Source organism: Carcharhinus amblyrhynchos, chromosome 12 (assembly GCF_965287045.1).
Source record: "Carcharhinus amblyrhynchos chromosome 12, sCarAmb.v2.hapA, whole genome shotgun sequence".
Classification (NCBI taxonomy): domain Eukaryota; kingdom Metazoa; phylum Chordata; class Chondrichthyes; order Carcharhiniformes; family Carcharhinidae; genus Carcharhinus; species Carcharhinus amblyrhynchos.
In genome coordinates this window covers 85,718,671-85,746,349 of record NC_137335.1, presented here as the reverse complement: position 1 = coordinate 85,746,349, position 27,679 = coordinate 85,718,671, and the positions used below count along the sequence as shown (strand labels likewise).

At 45.7% G+C, this 27,679-nt stretch overlaps 1 protein-coding gene across 2 annotated transcripts in view; it reads left to right on the top strand.

Annotated features, from left to right (window-relative positions):
• phactr2 (phosphatase and actin regulator 2) overlaps positions 1-20,845 on the top strand; it is a 123,206-nt gene extending 102,361 nt beyond the window's left edge. For both annotated transcript variants that reach the window (XM_080200864.1, XM_080200863.1), the window contains 5 exons: positions 11,728-11,783; positions 14,090-14,151; positions 15,131-15,268; positions 16,268-16,344; positions 17,065-20,845. In XM_080200864.1, the coding sequence (XP_080056990.1) occupies positions 11,728-11,783; positions 14,090-14,151; positions 15,131-15,268; positions 16,268-16,344; positions 17,065-17,080 (349 nt within the window). In that variant the 3' untranslated portion in view covers positions 17,081-20,845. The remainder of the gene's footprint in view (positions 1-11,727; positions 11,784-14,089; positions 14,152-15,130; positions 15,269-16,267; positions 16,345-17,064) is intronic.
• The last annotated feature ends 6,834 nt before the right edge of the window (positions 20,846-27,679 follow it).

The following is a 27,679-nucleotide window of genomic DNA, read 5'->3' as shown; positions in this document are numbered from 1 at the left end:
CTGCTGTGGTGGGATTTGAATCTGTAACATTAGTCTGAGCCTCTGGTTTACTCGGCAGGTCTGACAGCATCTGTGGAGAGAGAATAGAGCCAACATTTCGATGACAAAGGGTCATCCAGACTCAAAATGTTGGCTCAATAAATTTGGAGCAATTTTGTTAAAAGCTAACTGGCTCACAAGCATCTTTCAGGAATCAGTCACCCACTTTTGGTCTGGTCTCACCTGTTCTTATTTAAGTGGATGATGTTATTCCCATCTAAAAGTTAAAAGTTTGTTTATTAGTCACAAGTAAGGCTTACATTAACACTGCAATGAAGTTGTTGTGAAATTCCCCTAGTCGCCACAGTCCGACGCCAGTCAGATTAATCTACCCAACCAACCCACCTTTCAGACTGTGGGAAGAAACCCACGCAGACACAGGGAGAATGTGCAAACTCCACACAGACAGTGACCCAAGCCGGGAATTGAACCTGGGTCCCTGGTGCTGTGAAGCAGCAGTACTGTGCCACCGTGTCACCCTACCTGGGCAGATGGGGCCACAGTGTTACCTCTCTTCTGAAAGTTGGCACCTCTGCCAGTATCGCGCTCCCTCAACTCTCACTGCTGCAATCCCACCACCCTCTGACTCAGGAGTGAGAATGTCACTCGAAAAAACATGAAAGCTTTTATGCGTTTGTGCTTGAACAAGGTGTTAACCTACTTAAAATGTCAAGTGATGACAATGATTCCCAGCCTCCAAGGTGTAATAGTTTCAATGACATCCTGTAAACGTAAGGCTGGATTTTGTGTTAATATTCACAAAAATGAGGAAGTGAATTATAAAAAAAGACAGCCGCAGATCTAGTTTCACACGATGACTGATTGCTTCAACATCACTTGACATCCTTTTACAGACAGGCTTCCTGTCACCCATTTCCACATCACACTCCCTTTGACTGTGATGACTCAGATCATCTGAGCTGCCTTTCGTCACTTCTTTAATTAAAAAAAAACACAAATAACAAAATGGAACTGCGAGTGAAGTCCGGCAGTTTTATCCTTCGAGCCAGTCCTTCAGTTTATTTATTCTGAAAAGACTGCCATCAGAGTGATGCCACAGAGTGGGTGAGAATTTGTATGAGTGTGCGTGGGTGTGTGATTACGTGTGATACAGTGTGTGTCTGTGTGGGGATTAAAGTGCAGAGGGTGACTGCGTTAGTATCTGACTGTGTCTGAGGGAAGGGTGAACAGACAAAGGTAATGATTGTAAGGAAAAAGATAAATAAATCAGGAGACACTGCTTCCTGGCTGTGTATCAAGCTGGTCTTGGCAAGAATCATGGGGTGACCAGCAGAGAGCTTAATTTTCAAAATTGACTATCCTCTTGTTTTATTCTCTCCTTCCTTCTTTCTCTCTGTCTCCTTCTCTCCACTCTCCTCTCCTGTCCTCCTTTCCTTCCCCCATCCACCCCCTTCTTTCTTCCCTCCCTCTCTACTTCCTCATTCTCTCTCTGCTCCCCTTCCCTCCTTTCCTCCTCCGTCCAACACTCCCTCCTTCCCCTCCCTCTTTCCTCCCCCCAGTCTCTCTCTCTCTACCCCTCCCTCATTCCCTCTTTCTCTCTCTCTTTTACTCCTCCCTTTCTCCATCCAACTGTCCTTTTCTCTCCACCTTCCCCCCTTCCCTCACTTTCTTTGTTGCTCTCTTTCCATCCATCTCCCTCTCTCTATTCCTGCTCTTTTCTCTCTTTCTCCACACCTCCCCCCCCTCCCTCCCTGGCGACAGGAATCCTGTAATCCTGTCAGGAATCACAGACTGTGAAACTTGCCACGATTCCCTCACCGTACCCTGCCCACACACACACACAGAGTATAATGTGTCTGATAACGAGCAGTGTGTTAGGGACTGGCTGCAGATCCCATTATTTTCACACAACATAAAACCCATTTGATTCTCAGATGTCGAAAGGAGTTTCAGTTCATCCTGCCTCGCTGGGAGAGGTGACAGAGTAGAATCCATTTGAATTCAGCGACTGCACCAAGTCCCTCAAATTCCGACTGGGAGAATGAGCTACAAATTACTCAGACACTCCGATTTTAATGAAATAGCTTGAGTGGAAAGGCAGCCCCTGCTGGTGTAAAATTGCCTGAACTCAGCTCAGTATTTTGCCGATCCCAACCCGTTAGCTTTTTAATCTCACTCAGCTCCCCTCTCCATATTCACGTCGTTTTGAGAAGGCCCCGTTGGAGTTGGCATATTTGACTGTTAACCCTTTCAGCACCTGTACAGAGGGCCCATGCTGCCTGGGGTATCTTCCAAAGCCCATCTCTGAAGCCCAGCCCTTCACCCTTCGTCTAGAGAACAGGAGAAATGGAAACCCCAAGTGTCTAATCAGACTCTGTGGAGGTGGGGGGGGGGGCACACTCCACATCTACAGGAACAGCTTTTATACGGGTGGCATGGTGGCACAGTGAGCACAGTAAGAAGTCTCACAACGCCAGGTTAAAGTCCAACAGGTTTATTTGGCAGCACGAGCTTTCAGAGTCTCAAGTTCCTGCATCAGGTGATGAAGGGGCAGCGCTCTGAAAGCTCGTGCTGCCAAATAAACCTGTTGGACTTTAACCTGGTGTTGTGAGACTACTTACTGTGCTTATCCCAGTCCAACGCTGGCACCTCCGCATCATGGCCTCACAGCGCCAGGGATCTGGGTTCAATTCACGGCTTGGGTTACTATCTGTGCAGAGTCTGCATGGGTTTCCTCCAGGTGCTCTGGTTCCTTCCCACTGTCCAAAAAGGTGCAGTTAAATGGATTGACCATGATAAGTTGACCCTTAATGTCAGGAGAATTAGCAAGGGTAAATCAGTAGGGTTGTAGGGGCAGGCACTGGCTGGGATTGTTGTCAGTGCAAACTTAATGGGCCAAATGGCCTCCTTCTGCACTGTAGGGATTCTGTGATTTCTTCCCCACACATCCCCTCTTCCCTCCTCCTTCTGCCCCCTCTCCCCTCTTTCCTCCCTCTCTGCCCTGCCCCTCCCCATTCCTCTTCCCTCCCCATCCATCCCCTCTCCTCTCTCCCCTGTCCCTTCCCTCTCCACCCTTCTCCGTTCTCTCTACACCTTGCCCCTCCCCACTCCTCTTCCCTCCATTCTCCTCCCCTCCCTCTCTCCCCTGCCCCTCCCCTTTCTTCCCCTTCCCCTTCCCCTTGCCTCTGCTCCCTCCTTCCCTTTTCCCACTAACAGCTCACCAAAGTCACAGCTCTATCAAAGTTATTTTTTAAATTATGTACCTCTGATGCTGTTGGCATCGCCTCTTCAGGAACGGAAGAATAGAGCTTGCGTTTCTATAATGCCTTTTGTGGATTCAGACCATCCCATAGTGCTTGACAAGAATTTTTTGAAGTGTAGTCACTGTTGTAACCTGGGAAAAGTGGCGGCCAGTATGTGCACAGCAAACAGTGATGTGATACTGGAGAGAACTCCTTTACCCTTCTGTAAAATAGTGCCAAGGAATCTTTTACATCCACCTGAGTGTGGGTCTGGGCCTCTTATGGGGGGGGAAATTAGGATCTAAAGGTGATTCTGCAGGGCTTTGACCCAGGGACCATCACCACTTTTCTGCCTCTTGGATTTCAGCATCTCAACTTTCACAGAATCATAGAATTGTACAATGCAGAAAGAGGCCATTCGGCCCATCAAACCATAATCGCACCCCCCTCCCCCCCCCAGGCCCTATTTCATAACTCCATGCATTTACCCCAGCTACTACCCCTGACACAAGGGTTAATTCACCATGGTCAGTCCTAACCCGCACATCTTTGGACTGTGGGAGGAAACCGGAGCACCCGGAGGAAACCCACGTAGACACAGGGAGAAGGTGCAAACTCCACACAGACTGTGACACAAGCTGGGAATCGAACCCGGGTCCCTGGCGCTGTGAGGCAGCAATATTAGCCAGTGTGTCAGCGTGCTGCCACATTGCCAAGGTGCTTTTGGGATGTGGGTGATATTGGTAAGGCACTATTTGTTCACCATCGCTTGATATCCTGACAACGTCTTCCAGGAGTTTATATCAAATATACAACAGAGACACAGGCCATTCAGCCCAGCTAGTCTCTACCAGCGTTTATGCTCCATGTGAACCTCCTTTCACTCTGCTTCACTTCTCATCATTTGAATATTCTGCTATCTCTTTCTCTACCTGTGTTTATCTAGTTTCTACTGCAATGCATCTCAGTCACTCCCTGTGGTAGCAACTTCCATGTTTTCAGCACTCTTTGGGTGAAGAGATTTCTCCTGAAGTCCCCCAGTGAATTTATTTAAGATTTTATATTTCTGACCATTGGTTCTGGGTGCCTTCTCTATGCTGACCCTAACAAAACCCCTTCACAAACCCCCCGTACTGAGACCCCCTCAGTCTTCTCCTTTCTGGACAGATTCTGTTCACTCTACATACTATAGTTATAAACGGCTCAGTTCTGATTTCACCTTGTAAATATCTTTTTATATCTTTTCCAGTGTTTCGCTGTTTCTGTTCATTGCTCTAAGGGTGATCTAATCAAGGCGACATTTGGGGGGGATGGTAGCACAGTGGTAAGATCACCTGGACCAGAAATCCAGGTTTATGTCCTGGGGACATTGGTTCAAATCCCATCACGGTAACTGGTTTTAAATTCAATACATGACTCTGGAACACTAGGATAACCTCAGTGATGTTGACCATGACAGCTATCATCAATTATCATAACCCAATGTCCTTCAGGGAAAGAAATCTGCCATCATTGTGTGATCTGGCCTACATGTGACTCCAGACCCACAGCAAAGTTGACTCTTAACTGCCCCTCTGAAATGACCTGAGCAAGCGGCTCAGTTCAAGGGCAATTAGGGATGGGCAATAATTGTGACAACCACACCCATTAAAAAAAGATGCAAGTGTAACCCAACTTCCTTACTTTTGAGTTCTATTCCTTGGGGTAAAGGTTTCCAGTCCCACCCACTGCAGGAATTGTCGCCGGCGGGACGGAAAATTTGATGGACCGTTTAAAGGCCCTTTGAGCTCGAGCAGGAATTCCTGGTCTCTGGTGGGTGTGATTGGAAAGTCCCCCCCTTGTGTTTGGTATAATGTAACTGAACTTGCTAAGACCGTGTACTGGAATCCAGTCACAGTGGAGGCATGGTGGCACAATGGTGAGCACTACTGCCTCACAGCGCCAGGACCCAGGTTCGATTCCTGGCTTGGGTCACTGCACATTCTCCCCGTGTCTGTGCGGGTTTCCTCCAGTTTTCTCCCATAGTCCAAAGACATACTGGTTAGGATGCATTGGCCGTGCTAAATTCTCCCTTAGTGTACCCAAACAGGTGCCCGAGTGTGGCGACTAGGGGATTTTCAGAGTAACTTCATTGTAGTGTTAATATAAGCCTACTTATCATAGAATCATAGGATCCCTATAGCGCAGAAGGAGGCCATTCGCGACAGGGAAAGAATTTATATCTCTGAGATTCACCAAGTTCTGAATCTTGATCATGTTCCTCGGACAGAAGGCACAGAGTGTGCCCATGAGCAAGGAAACTACCCTCTTGGCTGTGTGAAAAGAGAAGGGAAGTGGGATTAATTGGATTGGTCTGTCAATGAGCTGGCATAGGCATTATGGGCCAAATGGCCACCTGTACTGTTTTTATTCTGTAGCAAGGCATGTTTGTGACTTTTGAAACTCTTGGGGGTTGTTTTTGAGTGAGTATTTGGGAGCAGGTCTTAGTCTAAATCTGTCTGTGTGGGTCACTGTCCACCTCAGGATCAGTGGATCACACTGGCACCAGATCGTGTTGGCCATACCTGATTCTGATTGGTAGACAGGAGAGGGTGTGCATTTATATAGTGCCCTCCATGACCTCAGGGCATCTCCAAGCGCCCGACAGTCCAAATAGTTCTGAAGAGTGAACGTTCCAGTAATGTCTGAAATACAGCAGACAGTCTGGATAGCTCTTTCAAGGAACCAGTATGGGCGCAGTTGGCCAAATGGTGTTGTATCATCCCATGAGGGAGAGGAAGAGAGAGAAGCAGGATATTACGAGACAGCTTTCTACAGCTGACTGGGAGCTCTTTCTAAAGGTGGAGGAAATGACGGAAAGTTATTGACCCAGTCTGTGGGAGGTAATGCTAGGAACAGAATGAGAGAGATTTCTGTCATCGCGTTTTAGCTTCATTGTCTTAGTTTGGTTTTCTGACCTCACTGACTGCTTCCCAGAGAAATGTCTATAATCAATTCTCAGTTCCAGGTGAGTGTGTAAGAATGAGGTCACAGTCATTAGCCCGACACCTCACATGTTTTGATCTTCCTGTAACATTGTGACCTTTTTAGTTTTAATGGCATCATTTAAGTAAGATGTAAGCGGCTGTGTGAGGGCAGAGCAATGATTCACTGATATTCACTTCAGAATATCTCTAACCACAGTCAGGAGAGGACATTATTGGGAGGGGATGAGTGAAAGATTTTCTCTGGATGGGATGTATCTTTGTCACCAGATGTGGGGATTGCGAATGCGTTCAGTCAATGGCTGCTGTGTCTTCACCTGCTGAGGCCTGGAGCTGAGCGATTTTCTGCCGAAACCTCGTATTCCCCCTCCACTCACTTATTTTTACACCAAGCTCTCGGTCACCTGTCTTAACATCTCCTTATGTGGCTTAGTGCTAGAATTGTTTTGATAACACCTTTGTGACGCGCATTCGAAGATTTTATTCAGTTAGAAGTGTTATGTGAGTGAAACTCGTTGTTGTACTTCAGGCGTCAGAGACACTCTGTGGCTTCTCAATAATCAGCGAGAATCGCAACAGTCTCCCATCGTTTCCTGACGCTCCAGTCTGGATGTGACCACCTGTGGCCTCCAAACGGCCTCCCTGGGAGCTCGCTGCCAGAGGGCAGCCTTCTGGCATTGCCAGCCCACAGGGAGAGAGAGGCCAATCGTTCGGAAGCCATCGGCAATCTCACTCGGAGCAGATGGTGATGCTCGAGTGGGTCGGAGAACTCAGGAGCTGGGCTGAGAGAGCTCAGAAATAAAAAAAACACAGGTCAAGGGTCAGAAGGGAAACCCCTCTAGGCTGATCATTTGGGGTCACGTAGGCTACCTTCCCTTTTTTTTAATTCATTCATGGGACATTGGGTATCGCTGACTGTCCAGCATTTATTGCCCATCCCTAGTTGCCCTTGGACTGAGTGGCTTGCTGGGCCATTTCAGAGGGCAATTGAGAGTCAACCACATTGCTGTGTCTCTGGAGTCACATGTAAGCCAGATGAGATAGAGATGGCAGATTTCTTTCCCTGAAGGACATTAGTGAACCAAATGGGTTTTTCCAACAATCTCAATGGTTTTGTGGTCATCAGTAGATTCTTAATTCCAGATATTTTTCATTGAATTCAAATTTGACCATTTGCCATGGCGGGATTCGAACCTGGATCCCCAGAACATTAGCCGATTAATAATCGAGCAGTAATACCACTAGGCCATCGCCTCCTTCTTCACATCCACATCCAAGGGTCATCCAGCCTGATCATAGACCACCTCCCCCAGCCCCGTGCCCCCAGACTCCAACCCCAGCAGCCTACACTGCCACTCGGAGGTAGCCTCAACATCCACACACAGATGGGCATCACTTTGCCATTGACAAGTGTGTCAACAGCAGTGTAAAATGGCCCTTAAAAGGGCTATAATCCTGGTAATCAGTTGGTTACTTCACTTTGGACCAGACGGTTTCTCCAGATTTGGTCCCACCGATCGAGGGAATGACCCGCTCTCCACAATTTTACCAGCCCCACCTTATCCCAGCCTGCCTTCTGGAGCCGCTCAAATCCTGGCTTCCACCTCCCTCAGTCCGCGGAAACTGACCTCCCCACAGTGGCCTGCCCAACATCGTCCGTCCCCCACAACACCAATCCCATCTACCCCACCTCTCCTATCCCCACCGCCCCCCCACCCTTCCAATGTACACCCGTTCAATTAGGATGAAGGAGGCGAAGGGGGGAGGGGTAGGGGGCAGCTTCCTGCTTCCCCCTCTCTCAACAATATTAGTACGGGTGTTATGACAAAGCTCGAATTTGTTGCCCACTCCTAATTGCTCTGAAGAGGGCGTTGGTGAGTCACCTTCTTGAACTGCTGCAGTCGATGTGATGTATGTATCCAGAAACAAAGGGACAAAGGAGCAGGAGTAGGCCATTCAGCCCCTCGAACTGCTCTGCTATTTAATAAGATCATGGCTGATCTAATAGTGGTAGGTCATCGGGTGGGGCGGCGGGGTTAGGCAGGATGCACTATCATTCCCCTGCTTACCACGAATCTATGTACTGGCATCAGAAGACAGCCGAGGAGTAAAGAAGTGGGAGGGGAGATTTTGGGAGTGCGGATGCCATAACAAGTGTCCAATTCACAGTGCACACCATTCCAGGTAATGGTCCTGATGTAATACCAGGAGGGTTGCACTTGCTGGGGCCCCTCTACCACTGGTCTATTACACCTGTAGTCAGCTATCTATGTGACAGGACACTCGGAAAATTCTTCCTGCGGTACAGTCTTTTCCTCATAATGGTCATTTTCATATCCCTGATGTTTCCATGTAATCTTTCAACAGGTCATTTGGTCCATTTAGCCTATACTAGTGTTTCTATCCACATGAACCTCCTCCCAACCTACCCTGTCAGACTTTAGCTTTGTTCCTTTCTCCCTCCTGTGCTTTACATAGCTTCCTCTTAAATGCATTAGTTAACAATGAATTAATCTTAAAACTTATTTGATAACACTCTGCCAGTCCAGTGATATATTTTTGGTACCTATTTTTAACAATGATTACGTGCCGTCCTATCAGCGTGTGTATGGCTTCTCCCTGAACATGGGGAACTGGTTGATGCAAGAGTTCACTGATGGTGGCATGTTACCACACTTGGCACTTTTGCATATGTTTGGGTAAACCTGACGTTGATGTATTATGGATATCACCAACACTTGCAAGAGAATCTTGTCATGAAACCTGTTTCTGCTGCTTTGAAAATGTTCAATTTCAGTTTAAAGCGTGGCATTCCACAGAATGAGGAATTACCTTCATGTTCAAGTGAAGATGATCACAATTAAAGAGTGCTCCACGATTGGCTACCTGCGATTTGTCATTCTGCTCACTCTCCGATAATGCACATTTTACTGGGTTACCATAATGTTGAGGCTATGTTTGTGGAGTAATGGGCCAGAAATGGAAAACTGCAGCAATAATTTATCAAGCTTAATCAAGGACCAACCCAATGGAGGTCCCTGGTCATCAACACCCTCTCAGGATATCTATCTGAAGGAGCAGGACTGCCTCAGAGGACTGGGTTAGTAATATGAGTTCAAATCCCACAGTGAGCATAATATCATAAAATCCCTACACTGCAGAGGGAGGCCATTTGGCCCATCGAGTCTGCACTGACCACAGTCCCCCTCAGGGCCCTATTCCTAAGAACTTGAACTCGGGTGAAATGCAAAGCTGGTGACTTGAAGTTGTTGGATTGTTGTAAAATGGAACAATTTATTCATTAACATCCTTTCAGAAAGAAAACATATCAATTTTATCTGACCTGACCTGATGTGTGACTCCAGTCCCTCACCAACATGGTTGACGCTGCCTCTGAAATATCCACACAGTTGCTTCAATGGGTGATTTAAAAAGGCTCCTTCACCACCTTCTCAGGGCAACTAGAGGTGACCAGCCTGGCCCTGACACCCAAAACCCTGTGCTTTTCTTTTCTGAAAAAGTCATACATTTTTAAGATTCAGTAAGTAGTCTCACAACACCAGGTTAAAGTCCAACAAGTTTATTTGGTAGCATGAGCTTTCAGAGCACTGCCCCTTCATCAAGGTGCTAACAAATAAACCTGATGGACTTTAACCTGATGTTGTGAGACTACTTTACTGTGCTCACCCCAGTCCAACGCTGACAACTCTACATCACTTTTGAGATTCTAATATGCCCAGACAAAGGGACAGTTCTCTCAGTTTGTGCCTGTGTTTTTTTCATTTTTAATGAAATATTGAGTCTTTGCATAGGACAAGTCAGTGTAAACCAGCAGCGCTCCTGACACCAGGAACACAGCAAGAAAAACACAAAATGCTGAAAATACTCAGCAGATTGGCCCAGTGGCTCGCACTGCTGTCTCACTGCGCCAGAGACCCGTCTTGGGTGGCTGTCTGTGTGGAGTCTGCACGTTCTTCCTCTGTCAGCATGGGTTGCCTCCGGGTGCTCTGGTTACCTCCCATGGTCTGAAAGATGTACAGGTTAGGTTGATTGGCCATGCTAAATTGACCCTGGTGTCAGGGGATTAGCGGGGTGAATGTGTGGGATTACGGGAATAGAGCTTTGGTGGGATTGTGGTCAGTACAGACTTGATGGGCTGAATGGCCTTCTGCACTGTAGGGAATCTATGGGATTCTATGATTAGCCATGGTAAATGCTGAGGGTTCTGGCGCTAGGGCAACAAGTGTGGTGTGGGTTGGATGCTCTTTCAGAGAGTCGATGCACATTTGATGGGCAGAATGGTCTCTTTCTGCACCATAGGGATTCTATGGTTGTGGCTCAGGCACCATCAGTTCAGTGACCTTTCCACAGAACTCCACTGTAATTTTGTATGTTTCTCTGAACCTTACAGAGAGCTATGCCATAGTGGGTGTCATCCCTGCCTCTGAGCCACAAGCTCTGGGCCTCAGGTCTGCTCCAGGATTTGATGGCCACAGAAGGTACAGTCACAATGGGACCAAACGCATTGATTGTCAACCCTCCAACATGCCTGTGGTGGGACAGTAAGAGCGGGGAGAGTTTCCTGGTCAGGCAGGCTTGTTGCAGACTGGTGCCTTGCCTCTGGCACCAGGCTAGTGACCCAGGAGCTGTGAAAGCTAAAATATGCTCCAGTCTTCCTGCTGTGTCCCCAGACAAGGGAAGCCCCCCTGAGTCTGAGACCCCTCGCCTGGGGAAGCACTGCAATTTGCAGCATGTGCCCTGGCTGGTTTGTTGCGGGTGGGGGGGGTGGGGGGGAGTGGTGGTTTAAACATTGTCTGTGTTGATATTTGAGACAGTCCCATCCCTCTATCTCCTCTGGAGCAGTGAACAGAGACCTAATGACACACATTTTGCGGCAGGCGTTTCACTGATGCAGGGGGCACGGTGGTAACTCAGGTTAGGAAGTTGCTGTAGGCTGTGTCTGCTGAGGGTGACTGATGCCTGTTTTTGATGGTGGGGCTGGGAGACTGCCGCTGTCCTCAATGTACAGGGTTCTGAAATAAAACATCTCCGGGGAAAAATTTAAAAATAAAGTGTTAACGAGAGAGCAAATCCTGTTAGTTATTATCACAAAAAGAAATGACAGTCCCCAGATAGAGAGGGAGAGAGAATGAAAGCAGCACGTGGATATATAATGTGACGGGCTTTTTTTTTGTTACGATGTTTGGATCCTCCTCTCCAGCTCCCCCCTCTCCCCCCGCCCCTCCCTTCTTCCGGAGCCGTCAGCTGGAGTGTATATAAAGGCAGAACGGGCGCTGCCACTAAATCATTGCAAGCTGATAGTCATACAGCTCTGTCTACAGCAAGCAAGCAAACAAGCCCGGGAGATTCCAGCAGCCCCTGAGCTCTCTGGCCAGCCAGCAGCATTTTGTCTTCTTCGCTTTATCAGAGAAGGAATTCTTTATCTTTTTCCCCCCCAAAGAGAAAATGGTGCACTATTCCATTGTTATTGTGTTCGGCAGGAGACTGAGCCAAAGACCATCACTGGAAGAATTGGAACAGAGGAACATCTTAAGATGTAAGTAGGATCAGATCTGCTCTTATCGCTTAACCGGTTGCGTCTTTGATTGGAGTTGGGGGGTGCGGGGGTACCGGTCTGTCCCGCTGTCACCAAATACAATCTCAACCAGCCAAAACTGCAGAAGGATTCCTGCATCCCAACAGCTCCGAGCAGGAGCCTGGGAGCTGTGCAGAATACAAAGATGGGATGCTGTCTGCATTGAAATAACTCTGCGGATGTTAACTTGAAAATAATACTCGTTTGCAAAACAAAAAACAGTATTGCGGAGAGGGAATTATTTGCAAGAGGGAGAATCTGGCCAGCCGAGATTTGTTTAGAGGATGTGTTCCCTGCATCTTCTGCTGAATTGTCTCTTCTGCCCGATCAAGTGTCTTAGAATTGAGCTTTTGACCGGTCCATCTGCCGCAGAGCACCACACGTGTACAGGGAGGTGGATGGTCTGGATGAGGGGGGGAGAATCCGCCCCCACATTCCCTCCCCCTCCCCCTCTGGGTGTGTGGGAACGACCAGGATGGAAAACCCCACCTCCCAACTGCGTCACTGAGGTTTCCCTGGGACGTCACCGAGCAGCTGATGCAGCAATGTAACTCTTTCAGCACTGGGGAATTTCACTTCCGGCCTTCTCTTATTGCCCCCCTCCCCACTGCATCATTAAATACCCATCTCCCCACACAGAGTTTCACCCATTTTATAGAATTCAATCATTTTTATTCGGATCTAGTTTATTTTAATCCCATAATGGAGACCAGGATGCAGACAGATGCTAATGTCACAGCTGCCCGGATGCTGCTGATGTACTGGGGTGTGGGGAGGAGATGGATAGCCTTTTGTGTTTCACCCAGGAAAAGATACATCACTCTGCAGATTTGTCACGGGTGAGGGGCTACAGGTGCATTGAGGAGAATTTGTGATTCCACTTGGAGCAGAGAATATTCCTAGAAAATTTAAATTCTGAGGGGTTTTGATTGTCGAAAAACTGGTTGTTTCTTGGTGGGAGGGTTAGACACATTTAGATCATACTGAATCAGACCAGAGATATCAAGAGTTTTTTTTTAAACATGACTGGTTGTTCTGATCTGGAATACACTGCCGGGGGGGGTGGGGGGGGAATTCACTAGCAATGTTCAGAAGGGCAGAGCTTGGAGGAAACGATATTTGAATAGCTCTTTTGGAGAAACTGTACATTCTCAGTGAACTGAATGGCCTTCTATTGTGTTTTATCATCTGATGATTGGAGTCTCAGTGAAATTAGCCCCATACACAATATACAGCATAAAGCTTTATTGCTCTCATTTGGGGTGGTGGATGGGAAGGAGAGGCAGTTAATATATAATCCTATTAAAAATTATATTTTAACTTGTACATCTATCACTGGCAAAGATAAATCACGTGTGTAACATGCAGAATAACTAGCCCCACTGGTGAGCTGAAGGGATGATTCTTTATTTCCTGATAGTTTTCCCTTCTCCATCTATTTATCCAATTCTCCTTTGAACATTCCGACGTGGGAGTTACTACTGAATCTGCTCCCATTCATTAAAGCAGACCACTGGATCTCTCTATTTCTGACTCCCAGTTCCCCCACACAAGCTAGCTGCCTAGGCCCTAACTCAGGAATTCCCTCGCAAAGCTCTCCGCCTTGCTCTTCCTCTGAATCTCTCATTAAGACCTACCTCATTCAGCAAGGTTATCATCATATGCCCTTAATGCCTATTTGTGTAGCTCACTGACCAGTCTTGTTTGATAACCCTCCTATGAAACAGCTCGGAACAATTTGTGATGCTAAGGTGCTATATAAATGCAGATTGTTGTTGCCCTGGAGCTAACCCAGTCGCTGCTCATTATCCTTCAGCTCATAACTGAGTGAAATGTGTGGCCAGTGGGATACGGAGAGCGGGAGCTTGTGTTCGGAGTTTGCACCCGCTTCAGCTCCCCTGACCCATATATCAAGCCTGTCAGTGTTTCCAAATGAAGAATTCCCATCTCCCTCGAAGAATCCTCCGATAGGTAACCAGTGCAGCGACTGCCTATCCAGCAGTTCCCTACATCTGAGCCTCGTGTTTCCCCTCCAACCATTGTGTTCCCCCCCGCCCTCACACAACACGTGTGTCTTGTGTCACGTGGGACCATAGATAGGAAGGTACAGACAGTGGAATGCACAGTGACGTTGTTGTAAGGGGTGGCTACACACACGTCACAGCCATTGGAAGAGGATTCCCCCAATATCTACCACGTGCTGAATGAATTTGTTGCGTTTGCGTAAACCTTCCACTGAGTCTGACCCTCCTTTTGTTCAAAAACAGTTCGAAATGAAGAAGAGGAACATGAGGAAAGACTGGAGATCAGGAGGAGACTGACTCGCAAGGTAAACACCACTTTTCATTACCTAAACTGCAACCAATCCCAATGATTCTGCCCCCAAGCTACAAGATTTGAACAGAGGGCGAGCTGTCAGATGGGCATATTTTTAAAAAAATTCCGTAGAATGAAAGTTCTGTTCAACAGTACTAGGACGTTCAAAGCTTCATTCTGAGAGAGCATGTTCCCTGTCCCAAGTCAGAAGGAGTAGGTTCAAACCTCACTGCCGACAGTCCCTTCTCTGCAAGTGGAGATGGGAATCCAATCATCAAATGGAGTTTTGGGAGCCCCTTAAAGCAGCTTCTTAACAGGACATGGAAATGTCTTGGCGGCTTGAAGATGAGGAGTGTATGTGTGTGGTGAAAAACAAATGACTCAACAGAAAGGCACATCATTATCTCCTCTGAGCAAGTAGAGCAATTTAATTTGATTTCTAGTTTCATGGTGGAACCGGCTCCTGATGTTTCCAATGCCAGTTATCGAGCAGAGGTACTGAGGACTACAGTCTCTTATAACATCAGCCAACCTCCACATGGACATTTGGACCTTTGTGCTTCAATGTGGGTTTTGAGTCTCTGCTCAGTCATTTTCCTCTTTGATTTGTTGGACAAATCCGGCAATAGTGAATTAACAACTGGCCTTCCCCATGACCAGTCCCCCCTTGCATCCTCCCAAACTTGGGTTTCCATCCAACTCAACTGCTACCTGAATTGTACAGAGTTGCTGATTTGCCATTTTGCATTCGCACTGAATCACTATATTCCCATCAAAACTGTATTGTGTTACTGCAGCAGTGTGCTTACTCGATAGCAGAATTTGTACGGAAAGAGGATGTTTGGCCCATCATGCTGCTGATAGAGGGTGCCATCCAGAACAGCGCCTGTTATACTCTGCAGTTAATGTCAGTCTCTTGCTGATAATGTTTGAATTGAGGGTCTAACAGATCTTCAGTGGTTAATGACTGGTCAATCTGTCTCTTCTAACAGCTTAGCCTCAGGCCGACGGTCGCAGAGCTGCAAGCGCGACGGATCCTTCGCTTTAACGAATATGTGGAAGTGACAGAGGCCCAGGACTACGACCGACGAGCGGATAAGCCCTGGACCCGGCTAACACCTGCCGACAAGGTGAGAACCCTGCAGCATTTCGACGAAGCCTGGTTAACACCGTCGGAACTGATGGCGTGTCGATGTCTCAGGGGGCTGTGGATTGGAGAAGGTTACTGAAATTGGGAGGAGTGAGTGAGGCTCTTGAAGGATTGGAACACAGGGATGAGAATTTTAAAGTTGAGATGTGACTTAATGGGAAGCTGCTGTAGGTCAGCTTGATTCAGAGGCATCCTCAAATCAGGCTAATTTGCCTCTTCCCACCCCCACCTCGCTCGTCGCTGGTTTTGGCTGGGGTCCCTTTGCTGGCGCGTTGCTGTGCCTTTGGAGTTGCAGCATTTGATTTGAGAAGGAGGGACTGAAGTCAGTGTGTGCAGTGTCATCACAGGCCTGTCATCATGAGGCTGACCTTTCTGGATGTGTTGCTGCACACGGTGAACAGTCTGTTCCATTTGCCTGTCTCAGTCAGGGGTGGGGGGGGGACAGTCTCTCTCCTCTGAGTCAAACTGTGGCTTCAATTCTCACTCCAGGCTGACATTTCAGTGCAGTGCTGGGGGAGTGCTGCACAGTCAGAGGTGACACATTAAACTGAGGCCCTGCCTGCCTCTCAGAAGGGCCCAGAGCAGGGGAGTTCTCCGCTGTGTCCTGCCTATTTATTTTAGGAGGGAGCAAGAACATTTATGTTGCTGGGGGAGGGGAGATGCAAATGGCTTGTAGAAGAAAATCTAAAGTCGAGTTAACATTTCCCCTGCGAGCCCAGCTTGTTGGAAATAAATATCACGTCGTATGTGGTGGGACTGACCTTTCAAGGAGATTTGGAGGTGTCGAAGAGTCTGATTGTGCAGATAGTGAAAGGCCTGTGATGTAAACGGATGGGAGGCAGTGCAGCCTGCGGTGTGGAGGGGCTGATGCAGTCTGATGTTGGGGCTGCCTGTGTAATCAGATGCAGCTAAATCTCCTGGCCTGCTGTGTTCAGTCATGTGACACCTCCTTTCTCTCTCTCTCTCTCTCATCACAAAGGCTGCAATACGGAAAGAACTGAACGAATTCAAAAGCCGAGAAATGGAAGTCCACGAAGAAAGCCGACATTTAACGAGGTGAGTGACCTTGGGTGCTGTTAATTTTCTCTCTCTCCGTCCTTGCTGTGTTCCTGTCTCCTTTTTCTCTCTCTCTCTGTGTCATTTTCACTCTGTCTGACTGTGTCACTTTCTTTCTCTCTCCTGTTGCCTCACCCTCTACCTCCCACCCACACTGTGTGTGTGTCTCTCTCTCTTTCTTTGTCCCCTCACACCTTCTGTCACAGCAGACTGTTTGTTTATCAGAGTGTCCTTGGCATCGCTGCTGCTTAATGCCATGAGGTCCTCCCACAATCCCCCCCACTCGCTCCCTCCCTCCCCCAGTCTGATGAATTTGCACAGTTCAGGCTACAATTACTGACCTCGTGTGCTTTAGAACATGAGTCACTTACCGGTACTTGAGGCATCCTACACTCACCTCTCAAATGCCAGGTTCTAAACACTGCCGGCTGATCAAACTGAGAACATCAACAACATTACTCAGCCATTAAACTGTAGCCTGCAAAACAAAATTCTTGCTGCATACAGAACTGTGTTCCCCAATTCCCCCACCGCTCCCCTGTTCCTGTCTTTTGTCCATCTGTCCTAATGTTTCCCTATGTGGCTCTGGGGTCAGATTTTGTTTAATGATGCTCCCCTGGGGGGGTGGGTGCTTTTAGGATATCCCAGGTGCTATATAAATACAGGTCATTGGTGTTGACACAGATGAGGGCTCAATCCTTGTCCTCCTCTCCTCCTCAGGTTCCATCGGCCATAAAGGAAGCAATGAGAGGCTCCGAGAGAGACCCTGATTGTCACGTGTTGAAGACGGTGCGTTTGTGGAATCGCTACCGAGGCAACGCCGAACTTAACGTGTGTTCTGTGCACCTTCCTGTCAGATGCGGATGTTCAACAGAGGGCTGACCGTGCAACAACAAAAACAATCAAACAAAAAAGAGAAGTTTTAATATCTAAGTAATTTTTTAAAAGATTCTTTCTCAGTGGAGGCAGGCTGGCTTCTTTTGTTGTGGCTGGAGAGGGAGAAAAAGAGAGAGAAATGATGATGTGATGGCAGTGGGACGGAAACTGAACGCAGACAGAATTAAGGGTACTTTTAAAAGGTTAGAGCAAAACCAATTTCATTAACTTCTTGCTGCCAATGTGCTGTCAGATAGGTGGTCAGTGTCATGCGTCGCTCTCATGTTCACCCATACTGAGAATTGTGGTCAGGAGATTGTTCTCCAACCCTTTACAAACCAGTTTCCACTTTCCTCCCTTTTGTGAGGAAGCAAAGGTAGACTGCAAAAGGGAACATGTTTCTTAACGTAGCTACAGAAAATGACTGCTATTATTACCTGTTCAAACTTGAAAGCTGTCCTGATGGTGGCTTAAAGCTGTACGCAGCTGATATTCTGTATAAAAGACACATTGGACAAAACAAAGTCTCCAGCCTGAATGTATGTCATGTTCCTGGATTCTCTTTTACCCTCACCCTTCTGCTAATTCTCTTAGCACTGATGTTAATTTATGGGTGTTTGACCACACTCATGCACTATGATGTACTCAAAACAATGATCATTTTACTGTGGTTTGACAAAATGAGACCGACCAAGATTTTCAGACAGGTTTGAGTTCACTGCACAACACAGAGGCAGGTCAGTCACTGGAACTGTGGAGAGGCAGGTTAGTCACTGGATGGATTGCACCTTTCCCACTGGGCGAGAGAGGGAAAGCTGGTGGCTGGGAGTGTTGTAAAATTACAGGCAGCTACTGAACACCATTCTGCAATAGGACCTCTCTCTCCTCCTGGAATAGTCCAGCCCAATGATGGAGGAGATTTGTGTGGGTTGAAGTGGAATAGATTCCATGGTCTTGACTTTTCACCCACTTAGCCTGAATCCTACATTCACCCACGGCTCTCTCCGGCTTTGAAAGCTGATCACTTGTGGGGACTCTCTGGGCAAATTGTACCTCCCTCTTAAGGAGCAATTTGTGGCCTATAAGATCTTAAGGTGCTTTATACATGCAAATGTATTCTCATATGTTTTGCAATCGCCTCACTAGCAACACTCCCTAACCTCCCCACCCTCAGTGACCTTCAGAGTGGCAAATGATGATGATTTTTAGACCAGATAGATATAAATGGCCCAAGACTTGATGGGTATCTCAAAACAGAGGGGAAGGCCTCGATCTGAAAACCTCACTGGGAAGAGGGTGAATGAGCTCCAGTTGTAGTTCAGCATGCTGACCTGTGAGATGGGGAACTGTGTGTCCTCCGCACCATGTGCCAAAACATGATCTCCCTCTTATCCATCCAATTGACTCAAATTTCTTTCAAGTTATCAAAAGAAAGGTGAAATTAGAGATTTGGTATCTGCGTGTGAACTTTGTGTTTTGACACTTATGTTTACTGTTTCTAACCTTGAAGGAAGCGATTGGAAATGTTCGAAATGGATCTTTTCTATGAATGTTTATTATCTGTATGGGAGAAAGCACAGCGATTAGAATGAGAGGGAAGGGGCAGACACTATGATGGTGCAGCTCATTCCCTTTGGCTAACTGAGGTTGCTTGGTAGCCAAGGAATGGAGAGTGTTTAGGGCACAGATGGGATGCCAGAGTTACAAATGCCAGGGCAATTTTCTGCCAGATACCAAACAGGTGATTGGCGGTAGCTCCTGTTGGAGCTTGACTTTCCTGTATATTGGAAAGTGGCAGGATTCAGAGTAAAGGGTTCCAGGTCATTGAAGGAGCACTAAAGTCATTATGAATTTAATGTCCTCACATAAACTGTGAAGAAGGGGATGTTGGTAAACGATATGTAAAACCCAGTTGCCAGATATTGGTAAACGATGATATGTAAAACTCAGCGCGCTGCCAGATGCTAGTAAATGATGTGTAAAACTCAGCGTGCTACAGATTTTGGTAAACGATGATGTGTAAAACTCAGTGCACTGTCCGATGCTAGTAAACGATGATATGTAAAACTCAGTGCACTGTCTGATGCTGGTAAACGATGATATGTAAAACTCGGCGCACTATCCGATGCTGGTAAACGATGATATGTAAAACTCAGCGCACTGTCCGATGCTGGTAAACGATGATGTGTAAAACTCAGCGCAGTGCTGGATGCTGGTAAACGATGATATGTAAAACTCAGCGCACTGTCCGATGCTGGTAAACGATGATATGTAAAACTCAGCGCACTGCTGGATGCTGGTAAACGATGATATGTAAAACTCAGTGCACTGTCCGATGCTGGTAAACGATGATATGTAAAACTCAGCGCACTGCTGGATGCTGGTAAATGATGACATGTAAAACCAGATTGCCGGATGTTGGTACGTGATGCACGATGTGTAAAACGTAGCGTGTTGCCAGATGTTGGTAAACGATATGTAAAACCCAGCACGCTGCCAGATGAACTGTCCCATGTTGTGCTGTATTGAGGGCTGCTTTTTCAGACTTACCTCAGACACCTGCCACACATATTCAACCCCATTCAAAAACCTGCTAAAACTGGGAACTGTAACATTTTTTTTTCCTCCTTCTCTTTGAATTCTTGTGTGGCTAGGGAACCTGAAGGAGATCCATCTTCTCCTATTTCTCATCCTCCTTTCTTTATTGAGGAGAAGGTGAGAGAAATGGCTGGCATTCCACACACTCCCGCCACATCCCTTATGACAGGAACAGTACCTTTTAAAAAGGGTCTGAAACACACAATAAAACAAGGGAGAGAACAAAAGTGCACATTTAATCTTTTACAGTTTCCTGGCAGAACATTTTCCTGCATAAAAAAATAATCCCCACAAATTTGCCACGTACTTTGCAAGTATGAAATCAAATTTCTCAAATATTTATTTTCTAGTTAATTTGGTTAGCCTGTCCCTCCCCCTCTGCTGTTCTCACCAATAATGAATCAGCCAGTCAAGGCTGTCTAGATTTCATTCGGGCAGTGTTTTGGTCAATACGACTGAAAGTTAATGTCTGATCAGTTACCCCAGGAAAGCAGAGCAGCACTCCAGACTGTCCTGCACAACTGACAACCTGACCTGGCAGCTGCTTAAGGAAAAGCTTACTGTTCTCTTGACTTTGTCTTTCGTCTTGTAGACGGAGGATCTCTTAGATGTACAACAAATGAATGTAAATTTGATTTATAAATTGTATTGGTTGTAAATAACTGGAAGAAAATGTACACTGTCTAGAATCAGCACATGGTTCTACAACTTATGTGTTTTTGTAAAGTGTTGCAATATACATATATATTTTCCAAAAAAAAAAGACCCCTAGTCTCTTTCTGTTTTAAATTTCATGCTTTGTTCTTGTTTGTACAGCCAAACCAGATTATTTGTCTGTTTTTAAAAGTTCTTACATTGTATAATAGTCTCTTTTATGGGTATTTAATGTGACATTATGTTATAAGCTAAACTATTGGTTTTTATCACTGAGCACATTCTAAGTGCCTTAGTACATGGATGGCTTGGCTGATTTTGTTCTGTAACCTGTCAAAATTTCTTTTAAAATAAAATAAAAATTTTAATCACATGCTAACTTGTTTTGCCTCATTCAGTAATTTATTTTAATTCGGTGATGGAACGTCTGGCTGATGGGTCAAAGTTCGGGGCGGGTCACACGCCAAGAATGGGGATGAGTGGGTGAGAACCCCACCACCCAGAGGGTGGTGAGGGATTGGAATGCCCTGCCTGCTGCAGTTGTAAATGCGCCTAGTTTGGGGGCGTTTAAGAGATCTGTGGATAGGTTTATGGATGGAAAGGGTTTGGTTTAGGTTAGAGGGTCATTGCTTTTTAACTGGTTGGCGCAACATCGTGGGCCGAAGGGCCTGTTCTGCGCTGTAATGTTCTATGTTCTAACATGGGCAAGTTCTGGAATTCTTAGAAGAAAGATTTGGATCTGTACAACACCTTTCACTACTGCAGCACATCCCAAAGCTTTGCAGCCAGTGAAATGTATTTCAAGTGTAGTCACTCCTGTAACAAAGGAAATAGGGCAGCACAACATGATCCCACAGATTGTAAAGTGATGAATGACCAGTTATTACTAGGCACTGTACCAATATTGCACACAATTCTAGATGTGCTCATTAAAAACAAACACTCAGCTGTACTCATTGCTATTGTTCTTTGTTCTATTCTGTTTTGATGAGGGAGAGATGCTGTCAGAACTTACTTGCTCCTCTTCTAATAGAACAACATGATCTCCTACCTAAACAGGCAAAAGGTGGCTTGAACGTCTCAACTGAAAAAAGGCACCTCAATCCATTCAGTAGTGAGGACTGCACTAAAGTGTCAGAGTATGTCTTGAGTCCTTGAGTAGGCATGAACTGACCATGTTCTAACTCCCAGCCAAGAGGCAGAGTATCAGAGTTCCCCTGGAAATTCATGAAGTTTTTATTAGTCACAAGTAAGGCTTACATTAACACTGCAATGAAGTGACTGCAAAATTAATGTTCTTACTGGGACTTAACCCTGCATCAACTGCATGGAAGACAGCTGTACTCACCACTGTACCAACATTGCACACAATTCTAGATGTGCTCATTAAAAACACTCAGCTGTACTCATTGCTATTCCAATAATTCATATGATTGCAGTTCTATGCAATGCCGATTAGGTGCCAGGAGTGGCTCAGCTGGTGTCACCTCTCATCTTGAGTCCTAAGGTTGCAGATCCATGTCCACTATCCAAGACTTAAGCGCAGAAATAAAGGTTGATACTTCCAGTGCAGTACAGTGGGAGTGCTGCACTGTTTGAGATACTGAGTTCTCAATAAAACTTTAAACTGGTGGCCCTCTCCAGACCCGATAATGCTAATTCAGAGATGACCAAGGGAGCTATCTTTGATGTCTTAGCCAATATTTATCCCTCAGTGAATATCACAAAAACAGATTATCTGATGATGTTCAAATTGATATTTATGAGAGTTTACTGTGTGCAAATTGGTTGCTACATTTCCTACATTACAACAATGACTACACTTCGAAAAGCAATTCATTCACCATTGAGCAGTTTGTGATACATACAGTGGTTGTGAACTAGATTGATTCCAGGAATGAGGGGTTTGCCGTATGAGGAGAGATTGAACAGTTCAGGCCTATATTGTCTGGAATTTAGAAGAATGAGAGAAGATCAAATTGAGGTATAAAAGGTATGGATAAAATGGTTGTGGAGCGGATGCTTCCTCTTGTGGGGCATTCTAGAACGAGAGGTCATAGACTTAGGATAAGGGGTAGCAAATTTAAAACAGAGTTGAGGAGAAACTACTTCTCCCAAAAGGTTGTGAATCTGTGGAATTCACTACCCCAAAGTGCGATGGATGGTGGGGCAGTGAGTCAATTTAGAGGAGTTAGATTTTTAATTGGTAATGGGTTGAAGGGTTATGGGGAGAAGGTTGGAAAATGGGGATGAAGAGCATATCAGCCATGATCAAATGATGCAGCAGACTCAATGGGCTGAATAGCCTAATTCTGCTCCTATATCGCTAAAAATAAAGACACTGTCAAAACTTTTAGACTTGCACTCATCAATATACAAGAGTACCAATTGTAAAGTACCAATTATTGATACTGCATGAGAAGAGAGTACTGATTGGTTGTCTATAGACTCATTGGTGGGGGTGTTGCCATGGAGGATACACCAAGGAACAGCTAACTGCCAAGATTTTGTTTTAAATTCGAACCAGATAGGTTAACGTGGATTAGGTAAGGCATTGCCAGAGGAAATGATCCCAGGAATTCCTGTTCTACAGTGTGGATATTTTCCTTCTGTCTGCAAAGGACAGGGTCCTGTGTGTGAATGTATGTGGTTGCTACCATGAGCCACACAGTTGATAATCTCCAATTAGTTGTCAATGTAATTCTTTGCACAATTAGGATTGTTTAGCTGTCTGGTTGTAGAATCATGTCTAATTTTGGATGCTGTTTTGAGATTTTCAAGTACAGCATGGTTGAGTAGCCAAAGAGACATGCTGTTTGATACAATCCGCCAGTCACTGGGACGTGCGGCCCACACACCTGGCATCACGCTGGCACTGAAATTCATCTACCACGTTCCTCATTTGTGTAAAAAAGCTGAATGTCTGGTTGGCTTGATGGCAGCATTCAGTTACTGGAGAATAACACTTGTGTTGCTGTTGCAAAGTAGCAACTAAAATGATTCACTTCATCTTCAAATCTCTGAGATACTTTACCCTTCCAGGCTAATGTGACACTGGACACTTTGAGGACTGAACATGGCAGCCCTAGGCCCAGTCATGGGTTTGTGCGATAGGCAGCATGAAATGATCCGATTGGGGCAGCCGTTATCCCACAGGAAGGTTTTGATTCATCTGATTTCAGCGCCAAACTTCCCCGGTGAGCACTATTTAAGGAACTGCCAATAAGGCCAATCTTACTAGCACATGGAAAATTGGGAATCCCAATGTATATATTGACCAGTGAAGGGAGGCTTGTGGTGGGCAGTCACAGAGAACCCACTGGCAGATTTCCCGACTAGCACATTGAGGAAAAGGAACTCATTTTTCTGGTCCAGTTCAAAAGGTAAATTTGAGCACAGAGTGGGGCTCGTTATGGTTGTAAGGGAATTCTAACATGTAGCTGCAGATTCAAATACAGCAAAAGTATCATCTATGTATCAGAAATATGCAAGGATTCGGAGGCGATGTGTCGTTCCGTCAAAAATATGTGGTGCGATTCTCCCAAACAAAATTCCAAGTGTCGAATTTGCATAAGAGCTGGAGTAAATCATATTTTTTTCAGCGAGAGTTTCAAACTGAATCTCCCACACTCTGTGTATCGCAGTGTGCACCAACATGGGGACGGGGGGTCTATACCTGCTGGAGAGGTTGGCAGCAAAGCACTGAGTGTGCTACTGCATGTGTGCTGATCTGTCAGCACCAAGATCAACGTATACGCAGTGACCCCACACAGCCAGCCTCCTGATAGTTAGCCAGCTCAATCGCTGGTCCCCCAAACATGTCTGGGCTAGCCTCGATATCCCCCCCAACCCCAGCTCACCTCAATGTTCCTCCCCCCCACACTCCCACTCTCCTGATTTTTGCCCCCACCACATTCCTCCCCCAGATCTCGCCTTTTTTGCATCCAGTCTTATCTTTGACTGGTTCTGTACTATGTGAGTAAACTGCTACAACCAGTTCGGAGCAGGGTTTCCACTTACATGGTAAAGGATTCCTTCACCTTTGTTAAAACCATCAGGACTTGCAAATTGATACCAATAGCCTATCAATGTTAACTCCTGTCACCACCCATGACCCCCATAGCTCCTCATACCTTCCATGCCAATTTAGAGCCCTCTATTCACTCCACAGCTTTGTATGCCATTTCCCCACTCCATGGACCCTCATACTCTCCATGCCAACCTATACCCCCACCAATCCCCAAAACCCCTTATAGCATCTATGTCAATTTAGCACCAACTCATACTTATCATGCTGCCCACTTCCACAATTTGCCCTTACATTCACCATGCCACTGAGTACCTAATCCATTATAAAAACAAATATCTGTATTCCTAGACCGACATCAGATGCCACTAGGTTTTTTTTATAATTACTTGGCACTGTCAATCAAATATTGAAGTTACAGTGCTCTTCCAACTATGATAGGTTATGGAAGATTATCCAGGACAAAGCAGCTCACTTGATTGGCACCACATCCGCAAACAATCAATCCATCAATCACTGATGCTCAGTAGCAGCAATTCTCCCAAGCTCCTTAGTCAGACCTTCCAAACCCACAACCACTTCCATCTAGAATGACAAGGGCAGCAAGTACATGGGAACACCGCCACCTGCAGGTTCCTCTCTGAGCCACTTGTATCCTGACTTGGAAATATATCACCGTTCCCTCACAGTCACTGGGTCACAATCCTGAAATTCCCTCCCTAACGGCATTGTGGGTCAACCCACAGCACATGGACTGCAGCGATTTAAGAAGGCGGCTCATCACCACCTTTTCAAGGGCAACTAGGGATGGGCAATAAATGCTGGCCAACCAGCGACGCCCAAGTCCCATATATGAATTTTTAGGAAGTAGTCAAGCAGCAATAATATTATAAATGATAACCCTCATGCTTATATTAACAAAGCAAATATCTCACAACATCAGGTTAAAGAACCACTCCTCCCCTCTTGGACTTTAACCTGGTGTTTTGAGACTTCTTACTGTGCCACCCCAGTCCAACGCTGGTATCTCACACATTATTGCTAACAATCAGCTAGTCCAATTGCAAGCACAGATTTTTTTCAACTCAGGAACATAGCAGACCTTTTGATTTTTTTTCAAGATTAAGAGTGTAGGGCATTTAAAAATCTCGACAGCTTGACAGTTCCACATACTTTATCCACGTTTTGTGTCACATCTATTCCTAAAATTTGTAGGTGACACACTCCAGGAAAGGGACCTTGCTCCAGTGGAGATGGGATCTGTTTAAACTCAACACTGAGTTCAAATAGCCCTGCTAAGTTCAGGTCTCTCATATGTGCAAATCACATTGTGCTCTCTAAATCGCCCGACATAAACCCCTTGTCTCCCCCCTCCTCCCACTCCCACCCTACCAGCATCACCATCACCCTCCACGGTGAAAGAAGGATCTGTCAAAAAAGAGGTGTTCTTCCAGCTCTGGGTTCTCAGAGCCTTGTTGGAAGAGAAGCAATGTCCACAATTCTGTAAACCCTTCCTGTGTAACATGCCAATGTATTAATTCCATTCTCCTGCAAATGGAAGATAAGACAGGATTTAATAGAGGGATGCAAAATCTTGAAGTGTTTTGATAGAATAAATAAGGTCAAACTATTTCCATTGTCTTATGACCACTCCTCATGTTACGTTCCTTAAAATGTGTTAACCAGGACAAGATTCCCTCAATTTGTTACCCTCCGTCCCCTTGGTGGGAATTATCTCGGCCCAAGCCCACAGTTTGTTAAAATCCCAAAGAATATCCCAATTTGCCAACATCTAGCTAGGACACCTTCTAATTGATGTGCCCCAGTGAGGAGGGTTGAACCGGCTCCCTCTCTGTATTCTATCCCCTCTAATGACTGCAACAAGATTAATCTAAAGGATTCCTCCCTTTGGGGATTCCTTTTCCCAATATTTATGCATTAAAAGGAGACAGTTTAACCAGGCTCTCTTCAGTTACAGATGGAGTAGTAGTTTATTTACTACTTTAAAAAATAATTCACGTGCATAAACATTCATATAAATTAGAAATGAGAATTGAGTATAAAATAAGTACATTTTTGTAAGAATACACATAACAGTTCTTGACTTGTGAAGGATAGGAATCAATCAGCAATTCCCAGTATCCTTAAAGTTCTTCTTTGATGCCATTGAGTAACCTGTGGGCACATTACCAGGTCTGGAAAAGACTTTGTTCCACAAAAAACTTTTAAAACTTAATATCTTGAAATCCCTGAGAGTCTAGATGGAGTGTCTGCAACAGGCAATTTGTTTGTTCCATTCCCTTTTGCTTCAAGTACCATCTCCTTGTGAGAAATTCTCTTAATGAAAAATGGACCCTCTGTAACTAACAACCAATAATAACTTGCATTTATATAGTACCTTTAACATAGTACAGATTCACCAAGATGTTTCACAGGAGTGTGATGAGGGATAATTTGACAATGAGCCACTTAAAGAGACCTTGGTGCAGGTGACCAAAAGCTTGCCAAAGAGGGATGTTTAAGGAGAAACAGAATAAAGTCATAGAGGTTTACTGCATGGAAATAGGCCCTTCAGCCCAACTTGTCCATCCCATCCACTTTTTTTCAAACCCCTAAGCTAATCCCAGTTGCCCGCATTTGGCCATATCCCCCTACACCCATCGTACCCGTGTAACTATCTAAATGCTTTTGGAAAGACAAAATTGTACCCGCCTATACTACTACCTCTGGCGTCTGGTTTCAGACACTTACCACCCTTTGTGTGAAAAAATTGCCCCTCTGAACACTTTTGTATCTCTCCCCTCTCACCTTAAACCTGTGCCCTCTAATTTTAGACTCCCTTACTTTTGGGAAAAGATATTGACTATTTAGCTGATCTGTGCCTGTCATTATTTTATAGACGTCTATAAGATCACACCTCAGCCTCCTGCGCTCCAGAGAAAAAAGTCCCAGTCTATCCTTGTAACTTGTTCTATCAAGTCCCGGTAGCATCCTAGTAAATCTTTTCTGCACTCTTCCTAGTTTAATAATATTCTTTCTATAATAGGGTGACCAGAATTGCACACAGTATTCCAAGTGTGGCCTTACCAATGTCTTGTACAACTTCAGCAAGACATCCCAACTCCTCACTCGTGACTATTGATGATTCAAATATCTCGGCTAGGGGACCTGCAATTTCCT